General features: G+C 31.7%; 1 protein-coding gene and 1 pseudogene across 17 annotated transcripts in view; one reads left to right on the forward strand and one right to left on the reverse strand.

Annotated features, from left to right (window-relative positions):
- The window catches only part of SYNE2 (spectrin repeat containing nuclear envelope protein 2), a 272,956-nt gene that overhangs the window by 80,717 nt on the left and 178,537 nt on the right, over positions 1 to 13,702 (forward strand). For 14 of the 17 annotated variants that reach the window (XM_036238293.1, XM_036238291.1, XM_036238296.1 and 11 more), the window contains 10 exons: positions 2,719 to 2,883; positions 3,499 to 3,611; positions 4,456 to 4,618; positions 5,960 to 6,044; positions 6,293 to 6,480; positions 7,821 to 7,985; positions 8,851 to 9,000; positions 10,162 to 10,335; positions 12,666 to 12,824; positions 13,093 to 13,266. In XM_036238293.1, coding sequence (XP_036094186.1) covers positions 2,719 to 2,883; positions 3,499 to 3,611; positions 4,456 to 4,618; positions 5,960 to 6,044; positions 6,293 to 6,480; positions 7,821 to 7,985; positions 8,851 to 9,000; positions 10,162 to 10,335; positions 12,666 to 12,824; positions 13,093 to 13,266 — 1,536 coding nt within the window. The remainder of the gene's footprint in view (positions 1 to 2,718; positions 2,884 to 3,498; positions 3,612 to 4,455; positions 4,619 to 5,959; positions 6,045 to 6,292; positions 6,481 to 7,820; positions 7,986 to 8,850; positions 9,001 to 10,161; positions 10,336 to 12,665; positions 12,825 to 13,092; positions 13,267 to 13,702) is intronic. The other 3 variants (XM_036238297.1, XM_016141765.2, XM_036238304.1) reach the window with 1 other exon arrangement.
- Positions 1,417 to 1,535, reverse strand: LOC118600813 (annotated as a pseudogene).

A 13,702-nucleotide genomic window follows, 5' to 3' on the forward strand; every position in this document is an offset into this window, starting at 1 on the left:
AGGTAAACATTGCCGTCTATCTTTCCTTTTCTAACTGCTACATAGAGGACAGCCCTAAGTCAGAAAGCACACATGTGATTTCATTCCAAAAATAGATAGCTTTCTTTTAGTTGTGAAAGAATAACAGTTGAATTAGAGGTACTCTTAGCTTCTCTTTAATTCAATCATTTATCAGTTTTCTGGTTTATTTTAATTTTTTTTGGCACATACACAAATAATTTAGATATAATAAGTATATACTAACTTGTTTATATTAAAAACTTGTAATAATGAAAACTTTTTCCCATTATTTTTCTAACTGGAGGTTTAATGGTATATAGTTAATTATTTAATAAGATTGTAGAGTGGTTTTTTGCCATATACCTTTTGAGAACATAAATTTGCAAGGCAATTAAAGTAAAAAAAAAATACTGTATGGTATCACTTATATGTAGAACCTAAAAATAATAGTCAAACTCAGAAGCAGTAGAAAAGCGGTTGTCAGAGGCTGGTAGCTATGGGAAAGAGGGAGAAGTTAGTGAAAAGGTATAAGCTTTCAGCTATAAGATGAATAAGTTCTAAGGATCTAATGTAAAACTTGGTGTTTGTAGTTGATAACACTGAATTATATCATTGAAATTTGCTAATAGAACAATTTATGTGGTCTCAGCAAAAAAAAAAAAAAGTAAATATGTGAAGTGATGGATATGTTAATTACCTGGATGGTAGCAATCCATTCACAATGTGTACATATATCAAATCACCACAGTGTGTGTGCACTTTATTATCTTATAATTTTGTCAGTTGTACCTCAGTAAAGCTGAAAAAACAAAATGCAAAACCTATAACAGTAACACTTCTATTTTATGAATAGTTCCATTTGACAGCCTTAAAGGAGCCTGACTTTGTCCTCACTTAACACCTTTATACATGAGTAGTTGGTTAAATTTTTTCTTTAATATATTTTTTTAATATTGTCTTTAATACCTTGCATGTAGTGCATACCAAGCAAATGTTTTTTAATGAACTGTTGATGAATCAAATAACCCATATAGTATACAAATTTTGCCTATTCTTTTTTCTATATAAAAACAATTTAACTCTAAGAATAGTGACAATTCATTTAATAGAACTATAATGGAAAGAAAATACAGACTTAAAACTCATGCTTTTGTTAGAGAAGGTCATTTGAGTGAAACAGATTTTGATTTGTTCTTGGTCTTCTTTGGGGTGTGTTTGAAATGAGAATACCAAAAACGCCATGAAAGAGCTGTGTGAGTTCAGATAAAAAGCCACATTCTTAATGGGGTCATCAAGAGAGGAGGTAGTCTCAAAGCTAGGTTTTTATTTTTCTTATTTATTTTTTTAGGCGAGGCAACCCTTGGTTGACCTCACAGATTGCAAGGACCTTGTCAGCTTACAATCTCTTATTTTTTATGCTTACAGCACTTGGTCTTCCTAGGTGTTCTTCCATCCAAGTACTAACCAGGCCCCACCCTGCTTAGCTTCCGACATCAGACAGGATCAGGCTTGTTCAGGGTGGCATAGCTGTAGACTGGGTTTTTATTCTGTTTAAGTATTCTGGTAATCATTGTGCAGTTTGTGTTCTTCCAAGGTTTTCCCCTGGCCCTTCTACCTGATGCTGCTCTATCACTGACCACACTTTACTATAACCGTGTACTTGTCTACTTCCCTGGCTAGGTGTTTCAGGCAAGAGCTGTAACTTTTATTTATCTGGTTGATCCTGAGATGTAGAGGGTTGTGTTAAACTTACTTTTCTCTCATGGCACGTGGGTTTGGGTAAGGCCTACTCTTATTTTTATTAACTTGTTTAATTTTATTTCCTTTTATACCTATACCTTCTTTCTATTTCCCTTTCTCCTTAGGCCACTGTTGCGATGTGCTTAATGTCTGTCTTCATTTTATATGTTTTTACAAAACAAGTATTATATTTATGTATCCTTATATTTTTAAGTTGCCATGTGTGTACATCTGATTTGCATCAAGCTGCAGTACATTTCTCTGTGGCATGTGGCCACCATGTCTCCTTTCTACTCCAGAAGCCTTCGGTATATCTTGTTCCCCAGCTCTTAGCACAATAGGTTATTCGTGAATTTTTGCTGAATGAATGAATGAGTGAGTGAGTGAATGTGCGAGTGAGTGAGTTTTAACAGTGCTTAGCAGTTGGGGAAATCCAGGGAGCAGGGGCAGCAGGAGCCAGTCCTGGGAGTGCAGTCAGTGTTTGGGGAAATATGTAGCTGGCATTTGTGTGACTCGTGTGCATGTAGGGAGTGGTGGGAAGGCTGAGGAAGAAGTTCACCTGCATTGTTCTTTGATGAAGGACAGATATTTAGGAAATACAGTAGAGATATCTAATGTGAATATACAATTAGGGCTAGTGAGGAAAATATAAATCCGTGTGTAAGGTATAGTTGTAATGTCAGAGAACACAAAGCCATACAACATTTCAAATCATGATCATTCAGTATAGTAGTCTACCCCTGCTTTGAGGGATGCTTTAAATATTTCTAATTCCCTTGTGTTCTCGTCTATGGGTTTTAAACAGGTTATCTTGTCATTCAGCAAGTAGCCAAATGATATTTAGAACTAAGAAGTTTATACATTGATAAAGATTTCCTCGATTGACAGATCAGAGAAACTTTAAAGAATTAAATGTATTATGTGTGAAGAAGTAAACTAGTAGAATGTCTACTGAAGTACGTCCTCCCTTTTTTTCAGATTAATGTGTGGCAAACAAAGCTGAATGATGACTTGCCTTCGCCCCTCCATCAAGTTGAAGCTTGGCTCCAGGAGATAGAAGAGCTTATGGATAAAGATTTGCCAGCCTCACAGGATAATTGTGAAGCCATAGCTCTAATGCAAGAGAAAATAGCTTTATTCAAGGTTAGAAAAGAAGAAAAGAAGCGCTGAAAAATCTATACTTTGTTAGCGACTCTTCTTGAGAAGGACTTTGTCCTAGCAAGAAGGGAAAGAACTATAGTGGGTATTTGAGGATGGTTTAGAATGATTCCTTAGGAGATGTATGGGACCTAAAGGATACCTTCACATTCGTCATGGGCATTACACTAATTTAAGGTAGCAATAATAAGAATCACATCTAGTAAGTTTTAAAATAACTCTAAAGTCTGACAGAACAGGAGTGGGGAAACTAGTTTAAAAAGTGGGAGATTGGTTTCTCAATAAAATGGCATGAAAGAATTTGATGTATGAGGTTTTTACATTTGAGCCCATAAAGAAATGGAAAAATACATCCCAAAATAAAAGATTTTAATAACAGTTTTGCCAAAGAAACTGCAGTCTGCCTCTTTGTAAAAGTGTTCCAGTTTAAACATTTATGATGAGAATACTTATTTATAAAATCTTAATTAAAAACAGAAAAGGCTTTATGATTTTCTTTTTTTAAAAAAAAAAAAGATGCAATACATAAACAGTAAATAAACCCTCAGTTATAGTGTTTGGCAATAAATCTGGTTCATGTCATGCTAAATTTCTTTTCAGAGTCTGATGGATAAATTTGACTGTCATTTGAATACTCTCCTGGTATTTGAAAATAGAGATGAAAAACATTTGCCATTGGTACCACCTTATAAATTGGAGGAAATGAAAAGACGGTTTGTAACACTACCATTTCACAACTGATACAGTTCATGTTTGAGCACTAACATGGTCCTATGGGGACCAGAAAAATAGATATTTAGATAATTTATGATATGTATTCTTTAAATCTTGATAACAGTACCTTCTTGTTTTATGTAATAGTAACATTATATCACGCTAACATGCTTCCTCTTTTTATTGGATGGTGGGATGTGGTGGTAGAAAAAGTTCTGGACTTAGAATAAGGAACTAAGCTTTGTATCTTGGTTCTGGCCGAGTTACTCTGTCTCTCTGAACATGTTTCCTCATATGTAAATATAGGATAATGTTAATCCTGTTCATGTCTCATAAGGATATGGGTGAAATGGGAGGAGGTAAATGAAAGCACTTTATAAACTCTAAAACAGTGCAATATAGAGATTATTTAATTGATGGTTGTCCACACCATCTTCTCTTTTCTCATTATTTATAAGCAGCTTATCAGAATGATTACAGAAAGTATTAGCCTTAATAATGAAAGCCGTTTTTAATATATAATGTTGAAATTAGAGTCGTATTAAGTTATACAGAAGTTTTCAAATTTAGTAAAATAGCTTGGAGGTTAACATTTTATTATAATATTTCTCAATAGGAATAGTTTCTTTAGAAAATGTTCTGTTAGGTGTTTTCACCTTAGAAATTGTTGTTTTGTATCTAGCCACAATGTTTGTTTTACTTTGTTTAAAAAAGATTTGAGGACACATCTGAGCACCATGTGTTTAAAAGAAAAAATTAGAGCCCCAGTATTTTTTAAAATGCCAAACTTATATCTCAACATTTGGCCATAATACTAAGTTAAATTCTAAAACTGTTTTCCAGAATCAACAATATTTCGGAGAAAAAATTCATTCCACTTCTACAATTTCATTACTATAAGTGTTCAGTCCTTGGTTTACTAGACGAAGTGAAATCAAAATTGGATGTTTGGAACGTAAAATATGGGAGCAAAGAATCTGTGGAATTATTGATGGAAGACTGGCATGTAAGCTGCTTTATTTCATGGCTTAGATAACTATTCTGCATGTCTAGGTGCTGGGTTTGCATTTTTTTTTTTTGGGGGGGGGGCGGCACAATTTCGACCTGAAAAGATTCTGAGATGCATTTTGTTGGTAGCTTTCATTAGCTTAAAAATTGCCTGGAGAAAAGAATTACAGGTAGTCAAATAACACATCAGGGAAGAATAAGAAAGAGAAAACAGTGTTATTTACTACAACAGAAGTTGTATTAACCAGGCTAGTTAACACAATAGAGAAAGTTTGGAAGTTATTTCCACTAAAAATTCCTACTTTCACTTATTGGACACCTCGTTTAATATTTTTTTCCTACTCAGATTCATGGGTTTATTCAAAATTAAATTATTCTTAGAGCATTTTAATCTTAGCCTATTAGTTTTGAGAGTGGGAAAAGCAGTAGGTGCTATCATGCGGCTTTTTTGGGGGAGAGGATTTACCTCTTACACTTTATAGGAAAAAATGTTCAGGTGATTTAAATATATGTGTGTTCATTTATAAATTACAACTAAAGCATCTTAGAAATGTCATTTCTATGGTTAGTCCTTATTTCTTTTTTCCTTTTTCGTATGAGGGACAAAAAAGAAAAATTCAAGATTAGTTGAAAAATGGAAAAATGTGATGTAGAGAGATTTATTTACAATTTATGATTTAAGCGTTGCACATTCCCAGATGGAAGTATCATTCTGAATTAGACTAAATTTTGAATATTTTCATTTCTTGTCTTTGATTGAAAAAAATTTTTTCATTTAAATAATCATACCATTGGCATATAATAAGTTCACAATACATATGAGTTTTTAATTAACTCTGTACTTTTCCATAGCAGAATTTGCTTGCATAGGACACATAATAATTTGATTAATGGTCGTTTTTCGAATGCTTTTACATGATGGATGGTACTATTTATAACTTACTCTAATATATATCTAATCAAAAATTATTCAATGTTAATAAAATATATGAAATAAACTAATAAAAATTATGCAGTATTAATAAATATGTGAAGCAGGAAATTTTCAAATTGCTATTTTTAACGTGCCGTTTCCTGTGAGACAGGAAAACCACTGTAGAGCCCCATCACAATGGTTTCAGGCTTCATACCTACATAATTGTGTTCATACTTACGTCTCCTAGACCTTAACTGTCTTTCTTTTTGATTTGCTCTTCTTTTTCTACCCAAATATGTAATATTAAAACCTTAAGAAATTTTGGCACTTAAGTGTTTCATCAGTGTTTGTTTACGTGTCTATATCTGGATTTCTTGATACATTTTAAAAAGTAAAAACTGTTCATATGTTTCCCTCCCTCAGAAATTTATTGAAGAAAAAGAGTTCCTCGCTCAACTTGAAACTCCTTTTCAAAAATGTGAAGAAATTCATAAGAATTTGGGTAAAGGTGCACAATTACTTTTTGATGGAATGACCGTCACTTAAAATAGCATTTCATTTGTTTCTTTTTCTTTGTAATGTTTTAGAAATTGGTTTTATATATGTGTTTTCTTTGGAAAATCCTTGCATTCACTTTTAATATTAGAGTACATATTTATTTTGCCACTGTTAATAAATATGTAAATATTTTTCTTAACAGTATTTTATTAATAAAAAACTTTTTAAGATTATTTTCTTGTTTTGTCAACATTATAGGTGGAGAATATCAGAGTATTGGTGAACAGTATAAGATGCTGGAAGATAATATTTCTGTGTATACAAAAAGCATATATAATGTGAAGTCCACTCTACAAAAAGTTCTGGTGTGTTGGGCTACTTATATAGAAAAGCTTCGCTTACTAAAGGCTTGTTTTGAGGAGACAAAGAAGGAGCAAATTAAAGAGGTATTTGCAGTCTAATGGCACCTGCTCAATTGTATTTTTTTTTGTCTTGTTTTGTTTTTGCTGTTTTTTTTGTTTGTTTTGTTTTATGGAGACCCTCATTTTCTGTCTAAAAATGAGAGGCTGGGGAAGAGTAAGCATGACAATTGGAACATTCTCCAGAGTTTAGAAAAAGTTTAGTTTCTTCCTAATATAACCACCAAAAGGAAGTTTTCTCCTCATTATAGGTTATACAAAAACATGTACACACACAGCTTTATCAAAGTATAATTTACATACACAATGTAGCTTTTGGAAGATATAGTGCCACATTCTTTGGAAAGGAAATAAAAGACTTGGAGTACTATATAGCATATAGACACTTTTAAAATAAATCAATGTTTTAAAAGTTTAATTTTTCCATTTGAGTGAATAACTTTGTGCTCTAAAACCTTCCTGAGTTTTTAGATGAGGAAAAGCAAAATACCTTAGATTTCTGTGGAGAACTGTGGAAGACATTTCAGTGTAATTCATTATTGTTGTCATTTGCTATTCATGTAATAATTTGTTTTATGATTATTCTGAGGTAGTTTTTTTTTTTTTTTTCATCTGTTGCAAATGGCTATAGATGGCCTCTCAGATTAAACATTTTCCAAGTAGCTCAATGGAAAATCAGCTGTTTATATGAAAGTAAAATTTATGTAAGTGTATGAGTGCAAAAAGAATATTTGAGAGCTTAGTGATTCATTACTTCTCCCCGTTACATATATTGATACTAGAAATTCAATTCTTTGGCTTTCAACAGTTCTTCTGATTTTAAAGATCTTTTATTAAAATTCACATAACTCTGAGAAAAATAAAACTTTATGCTTGGCTGTTCCCAAACTCTGCTAAGGTGCCCTGAGCTGCAAAAACGTACTCTTAAGATAATTTAAAATTTGAAGGAGACACGGCAACATCAATCTGTTGGACACCATGCAAATTATTTCTAAGTTGTTTGGCCCTGACTACTTAAAAATGAGAACTTTTAGATCATCCTTCTGACACTGGGAAAAAATACTGAGACTTAAAGGCGCTATGAACTAATAAAGTTTGAGAACATTTGCTTTAAGCTCATCACCCATGTAGAAAGGTAGATCAGTTCCTTCCTAAAAGTCCAGGACCAGGAGTGATGACAGACAGCTGGCGCCTGCCAATTAGTGATTAAGTATGAAGAGATAGACCAATAGGGATGGGGGAATCTTCCAAGTGGAGGGTCAGAGTTTCTGCAAAAACCTTATGCTCACTTTTGCTTAGAATCAACTCGATAATAAAAAGACAAATATTTTGTCATTAAAGTATTATGTTGCTTATATGTTATGTAGGTTCCCTTTGAGACACTATCCCAGTGGAATCTAGAGCATACTACTTTAAATGAAGTGGGAAATTTCTTAATCCAAGTCAGCAATGATGAAGTTGGATCATCTGTTTCTAGAGAACTGAGAAGGCTGAATAAAAGATGGAGAAAGTTTATCCCTAAAGCTCAGCTCGTAAGTTTTGTTTGTTTGTATGTTGTTGGTAGTAGTTTCATTGAGATAAAATTTATATACTATACAATTCACTAATTTAAAGTGTATAACTCAGAGGTTTTTCGTATATTCAGAGTTTTTATATATGCAGTCATCACCATAATCAATTTCAGGACATTTTTATCACCTTCTACAGAAACTCTGTACCTATTAGCAGTCACTCCCCACTTTCTCCCAACTTCCCAGTCCTCCTAGTCAACCACTAATCCATGTTATAACTAAAGATTTGCCTATTCTGGATATTTCACATAAGTGGAATCATATAATATGTGGTCTTTCCTTTCTGGCATTTTTCACTTAAGGTAATGTTTTCAGGGATCATCCATGTAGCATATATTAGTACTTCATTCCTTTTTATTGCCAAATAATAGTCTATATTGTATAGCTATGCCACTTTTTATTTATTCATTGATCAGTTCATGTATTTGGCTTCTTTCTACCTTTTCAACTATTATGAATAATGTTCCCGTGAACATTTATGTACATGTTTTTGTTTGGACGTATAACATATAGCTTTCTATTTGAAATTCTTTTACCATTAAAGAATAGCAGAAGCATTTTCGTCTACTAGATTTCGAGCTCCTTAAGAACATATACTGTGCTTTATTTATCTTTATATTGACATAGTGTTTCAAAAAAGAAGACCTTCAATAAATAATTATTGAATTTAAGTTATTAAGTTATTCTCTTTCTTACTAACAATTTGGGATTGAAGTGTTTTAAGGGAAATGTTTATATTTTAAAATATATTATGTCCATTTATTGTTGGTAATGTCAGCATAAAAATTATAAACATTGAATTTTATGACATTAATTTTTTTTATAGGAAATGAAACTGCCACTTATAAAAATACAGGACCAGCCCATTCTTGACAGTTCTGGAAATATTCAGCTATCCAGAGAAGAAAAAGTAACTGTTGATTTGTCAAAGGCTATGTCAGTAGGACTTCCTGAAAATCACAATCAGAATATAAAGGTAAAATAGTCATACTTTATGGTTTCCATTTCTATATAGAAATAATTTAACTTCACTGTTTTTATTTTGAAAAAACCATATTGTTGGGCCAGTGGTAAATGTGATTATTAGCTAACATTTAAAGTCTAATCATTTTCTAGTAAAATGCTTAGGCCCCCTTCAGGAAGTATCCTTTAATGCTCAAGCCTGTGTCCACCTATGGAGGAGTTCCACAACTACACAAAGCAGTCGTGACTTCTGAGCTGTGGAAATGTTTTCTTCAGATTATTTCTGGCTAGCACTCAGAAATTGTCTAGCATCGAACTGGCCTCTGGCCTGTGTCCTGCTTCCTCTCCATAAAATGGGGGAAAATATAATCTTTATTTCTTGCTTCACTGGGTAATTTAAAGGGTGTTCTTAGATTATAGATAAGAAAAGAAACACAAAATAAAAATCGTACAGAAGTAAAATATAATACCTATGGTTTTTAAATGGTGTCGCTTTCAGAATAATAACTTACAAAATTTTACTTAAGAATGTAGTATTTAATTGGCTTCGGCCAGTTGCTATAATGGAGTGCCAATGTTTTCCTACTACATATAAGGAAACCTAATAAGAGAAAATCTTGAAAGATATGAATTTGTTAATGTACTTTTAGAATAAAAAAATGTAGAATACTGTATTCTTCTCATGCATTTCAAATATCTGATTAAAAATAACTTTAAGAATGTATTTATCATATAATGCTGTAGCATTATCAACCGATAGGCTATTGAGAGATTATTATGAGAAAAGACTTAATTTTGTTGAAATTTGATTCTCTTGACAGTGTTTCACAACTGCTATTGCTAATAGCTAGATTTAATTAAATTGTATACAAGGTTTAGAATGTGTTTATACAATCAATACCTTAATTTTGTAAGTTATCTTATATATAAAATGAGGATAAGAGTAGCTGATAGGAATGAGATTATCATTAAAATATATATAAACAAACCTTTTAACATTTAAGTAATATGTACTATGATAAAGTATAATTATCATTGTTCAAAAACTAAGTCTTAAATTGGTAAACTATGTTGAATTAGTACTATTCAGGAAAAACAGATATAACTTTTTAAAGTTAATTATTTGATAATGTAAACGTTGTCATTTTCTTTGTGATCATTTTGAATGTTGTAGGCTGGGGAAGAACATGAAAAAGAAAATAGACAATCTGTAGGGCAACTAAATGTGGCTGAAGAGATTGAAAAACTCATTGGACAAGTGGAAATCTGGGAGGCAGAAATCAAATCTGTTTTGGATCTTCTGAGACATCAAGGTGATATAGATGCATCAATGGAAGAATCTCTACAGGTATGAGTGTAAAAATATTAAAGGACTCCTTTCATGGTTGTAGACTTATGTATTAAGATAAATAAAAAGTTTTAGAGTTAAGAGTAATAAGACTACTGTTTGAATATTCTTTTTTGAGGTTTATAATGGCATAGATTCTCATCCGTAGTCATTTGCTGTGATTTTGCTTGAAGACAAGATAGATTAGAAGACCACTGATAATACCTTATGAGTCTAAGTTCTTTAACTAATTTTTCCAGCTACAAAATGGAGAGTAAAATGTTCTCTTGTATCAGAGGGCAATGAGATGAGTGAGTACAATCTCCTATAGCTCAGTGTAGTATGAACGTAAGAGTTTATACAGTCTATGTTTTGGTAACTCATCCACTTATTAAGCCACTTTTCCTTCTTTACGTGATGCAAGGAGGATGACAGATGTTGTTAAAACTCCACTCTGCCTTTATTCTCAGGCATTCGACTCACTGAAAAGCAATGAGGCAAGAGTGTGTTTTAATATCATTCAGTTCTTCTGGGAATGAAGTTACAATTGTGGTTTTTACTGAGTTCCAAGCTGAGCCATAAAATTTATGGAGCATGTCATAAATTACACTAAGATGGAAAGTACCCAGGAAAAAGGAACATTTATGTAATTTTTAAAAATCTACCTTTCTGAAAAGATATATCTATATAGCATTTTGTGTTTTCATTTGTTTATGAGTGATACTTCTTATTGCTTGGAAAATATTGTATAAACTTACCTGTGCAATCTGCTAGTGTTTTTCTAGTTTAATTTTTTATGTATTTATTCATTGTATCTGGAATTTATTTCAAAGAAATGAGCGAGGAATGAGAAATTCAATATTTAAAGAATGCTTAAAAAAATAACAATGATCCCTCTTGTAAACAGGGAAAATGCTAATGTGGTAGAATATACTTCTGTTAAGGAATTAAGTAGATCTTTATTGGATCAAGATATCTTGAAAAGTAAGAAATGCAAGTTACTGAACAGTATGTCTTATGTGATCTTTTTCTTTTTAAAACAGTTACTTTTTTTATCCTTTATGCATTTATATCCATAGAAAAAATATGTGTAAAGATATACAAACAACTAACTCTATCTTGATTCTGCATTATGCCCACCTCTTAGTACATTTCCTGGTATATGGTAGGTAAAAAGTATTTTTTGAAGAATGTGTGACTAGTTGATTAAATAACAGCTAAGGGAGAGAAAGGGAAGAAGGGGAACTTTTCCTTTATATGCTATACCTTTCTATTCTCGTTCACACGTTTTCCGTGAGCTTTTGGTACTTTCATAATTAAAAAGGGAAACTTTGAAATTATAAATGAATGTGCTAATTTTAGACATTCAAATAATGAGTTAAAGTTTGAAGAAGAAAATAAAAATCACCCTAATTCCACTGCTCTAAGATAAACAAAATCAACATTTACATAGTTGAGATCCTACAGTATTTCTGATTTATCATTCCCATGCAACCTTTGAGTTGTAAGTAAATTTTTTTTTTTGCTAATTTAACAACTGAAAAGTAATACCTCATTTTAATTTGTACTTATTTGATTAAATGTAAGATTGAACTATCTTTCCTTATGTTCATTAGTTTCTTTTTTTTCTGTGATTCATCTGTTCTTGTGTTTTCTAAGTTTTCTTTGGGATCTTATTATTTTTCTTGTTGAAATTATGAACTCTTTGAGTCATGAGCCATTTACATTTGTGTAGCAGATATTTTTACCAAATTGTTGACTTTTAAGTTGTTTATTTTATTTCACATAGAAAATTTAAAAATTTATGTAGCCATTTCTGTCGCTACTCTTATGTCTAAAAAGGCCCCTCCACATCCAGAGAGCAGATCAATTTTCTTGGATGATTTCTTCTTTTTGTAGTTTCATATTTTATATGTAACTTTCTGATAAATTTGAGGTTTGTTTTTTATAGTCTATACAAAGCATGGGTCTCAAAATATGATTTTTCAAATCATTTTATCCAGTGACATTCATCAAATTCCCTTCCAAATGATTTGACTTAGAGTAACTTAATTTTAAAGTTTATTACTATTCTCTTAACTTATTTTCTCTCTATTGCCATTGTATTAGTTCTAGTCTTTGTTTTATTGATGTGCTTAGTATATAAGAATAATCTATAAGAGTATGTTGCTCAGAATCTCATTGCATTAATATAAATTTAAAAATGAATTTTTTAAATAGCATTTTTAGAATATACATTTGCCTCATTTTAGATTAATAATTATCTTTTTATGATTTTTCTGATGAGCTTATTAATGTTTAACATATAATCAGAATGTTTATTGTGGTCTCACTTTAATTTTTTTAAATAGCATCTTATTGCCAAAGGCTCTATGTATGAAGAGCTTGTGTCCAGAATGGAAGACACTTTACAAATGGACATACAAAATATTTCAAGCCAGGAGTCCCTCCAACATGTTCTCAAAGCTGGACTTCAGGCAAAGATTCAAGAAGCTAAAGAGAAAGTCCAGGTCTTGCTTTGATATTCCATATTTCATGATTTTAGTCTTTAAAACTGACTGGTCAGTGGGAAGACAGGGAAGAGATGGGGTTTGCACTATAGTTTGGAAATGTTTTATAAAATATTACTTTTGCATCATATTTTCTTTTTATAGTTTAAAGCATATTGGAAAATACCAATATATTAAATAGGATATTCTTATGTCTAGTGGGAAAATGTTAGTTGCTACTAAAGAAGTTGAGCCAAGTGTTAACTTGAGAATTTTTTTGTTTTAACAGATCAACATGATAAACTTAGTTGCAATGTTGAAAAACTCAACTGATGTTTCACCGGACCTAGATGTCAAGCAGAAGGTGGAAGAATCGCTGAAGGAACTGGAATCATATATTACAAGGGCTGAGCAGTTACTTGGCCAAAGAGAGAGCCAGAGTGGACTCATTTCAAAATATAAGGTGGGACTCTTTAGGCCGTCAAATGTAGGGTGTTTATTATTTAGCTACTCATAATTTGAAATCAAAACGTTTCCACCACTGTAATTATACACAGTGTTATTGTAACTTTTAAAAATTTCCTGGTTTTATACATTGTTCCCCAGAGACTCTTAAAAATAAACATTCAAAGGAAGAATTTTTAAAATTCAGAACATTATTGTAGACCTGCCAAATGGATTCAGTGATATAGTCTAAAGAGCACAGCTGACTCTTATGACATTGAGCAAGAATTTAATTTCTCTGGCTTTTTAAATCACGAAAACAGGCATAATAATTCTAGCACTATCCAGCTGCCAAACTTATTGTGAGGCTTTAAATCAAAATAAGGTGTGTGAAGATACTTTAAGTAGTTAAAATTCTCCAAATGTAAAATAACACTATTATTAAAATGCTTTGA

Source organism: Rousettus aegyptiacus, unplaced genomic scaffold (assembly GCF_014176215.1).
Source record: "Rousettus aegyptiacus isolate mRouAeg1 unplaced genomic scaffold, mRouAeg1.p scaffold_m13_p_3, whole genome shotgun sequence".
Classification (NCBI taxonomy): domain Eukaryota; kingdom Metazoa; phylum Chordata; class Mammalia; order Chiroptera; family Pteropodidae; genus Rousettus; species Rousettus aegyptiacus.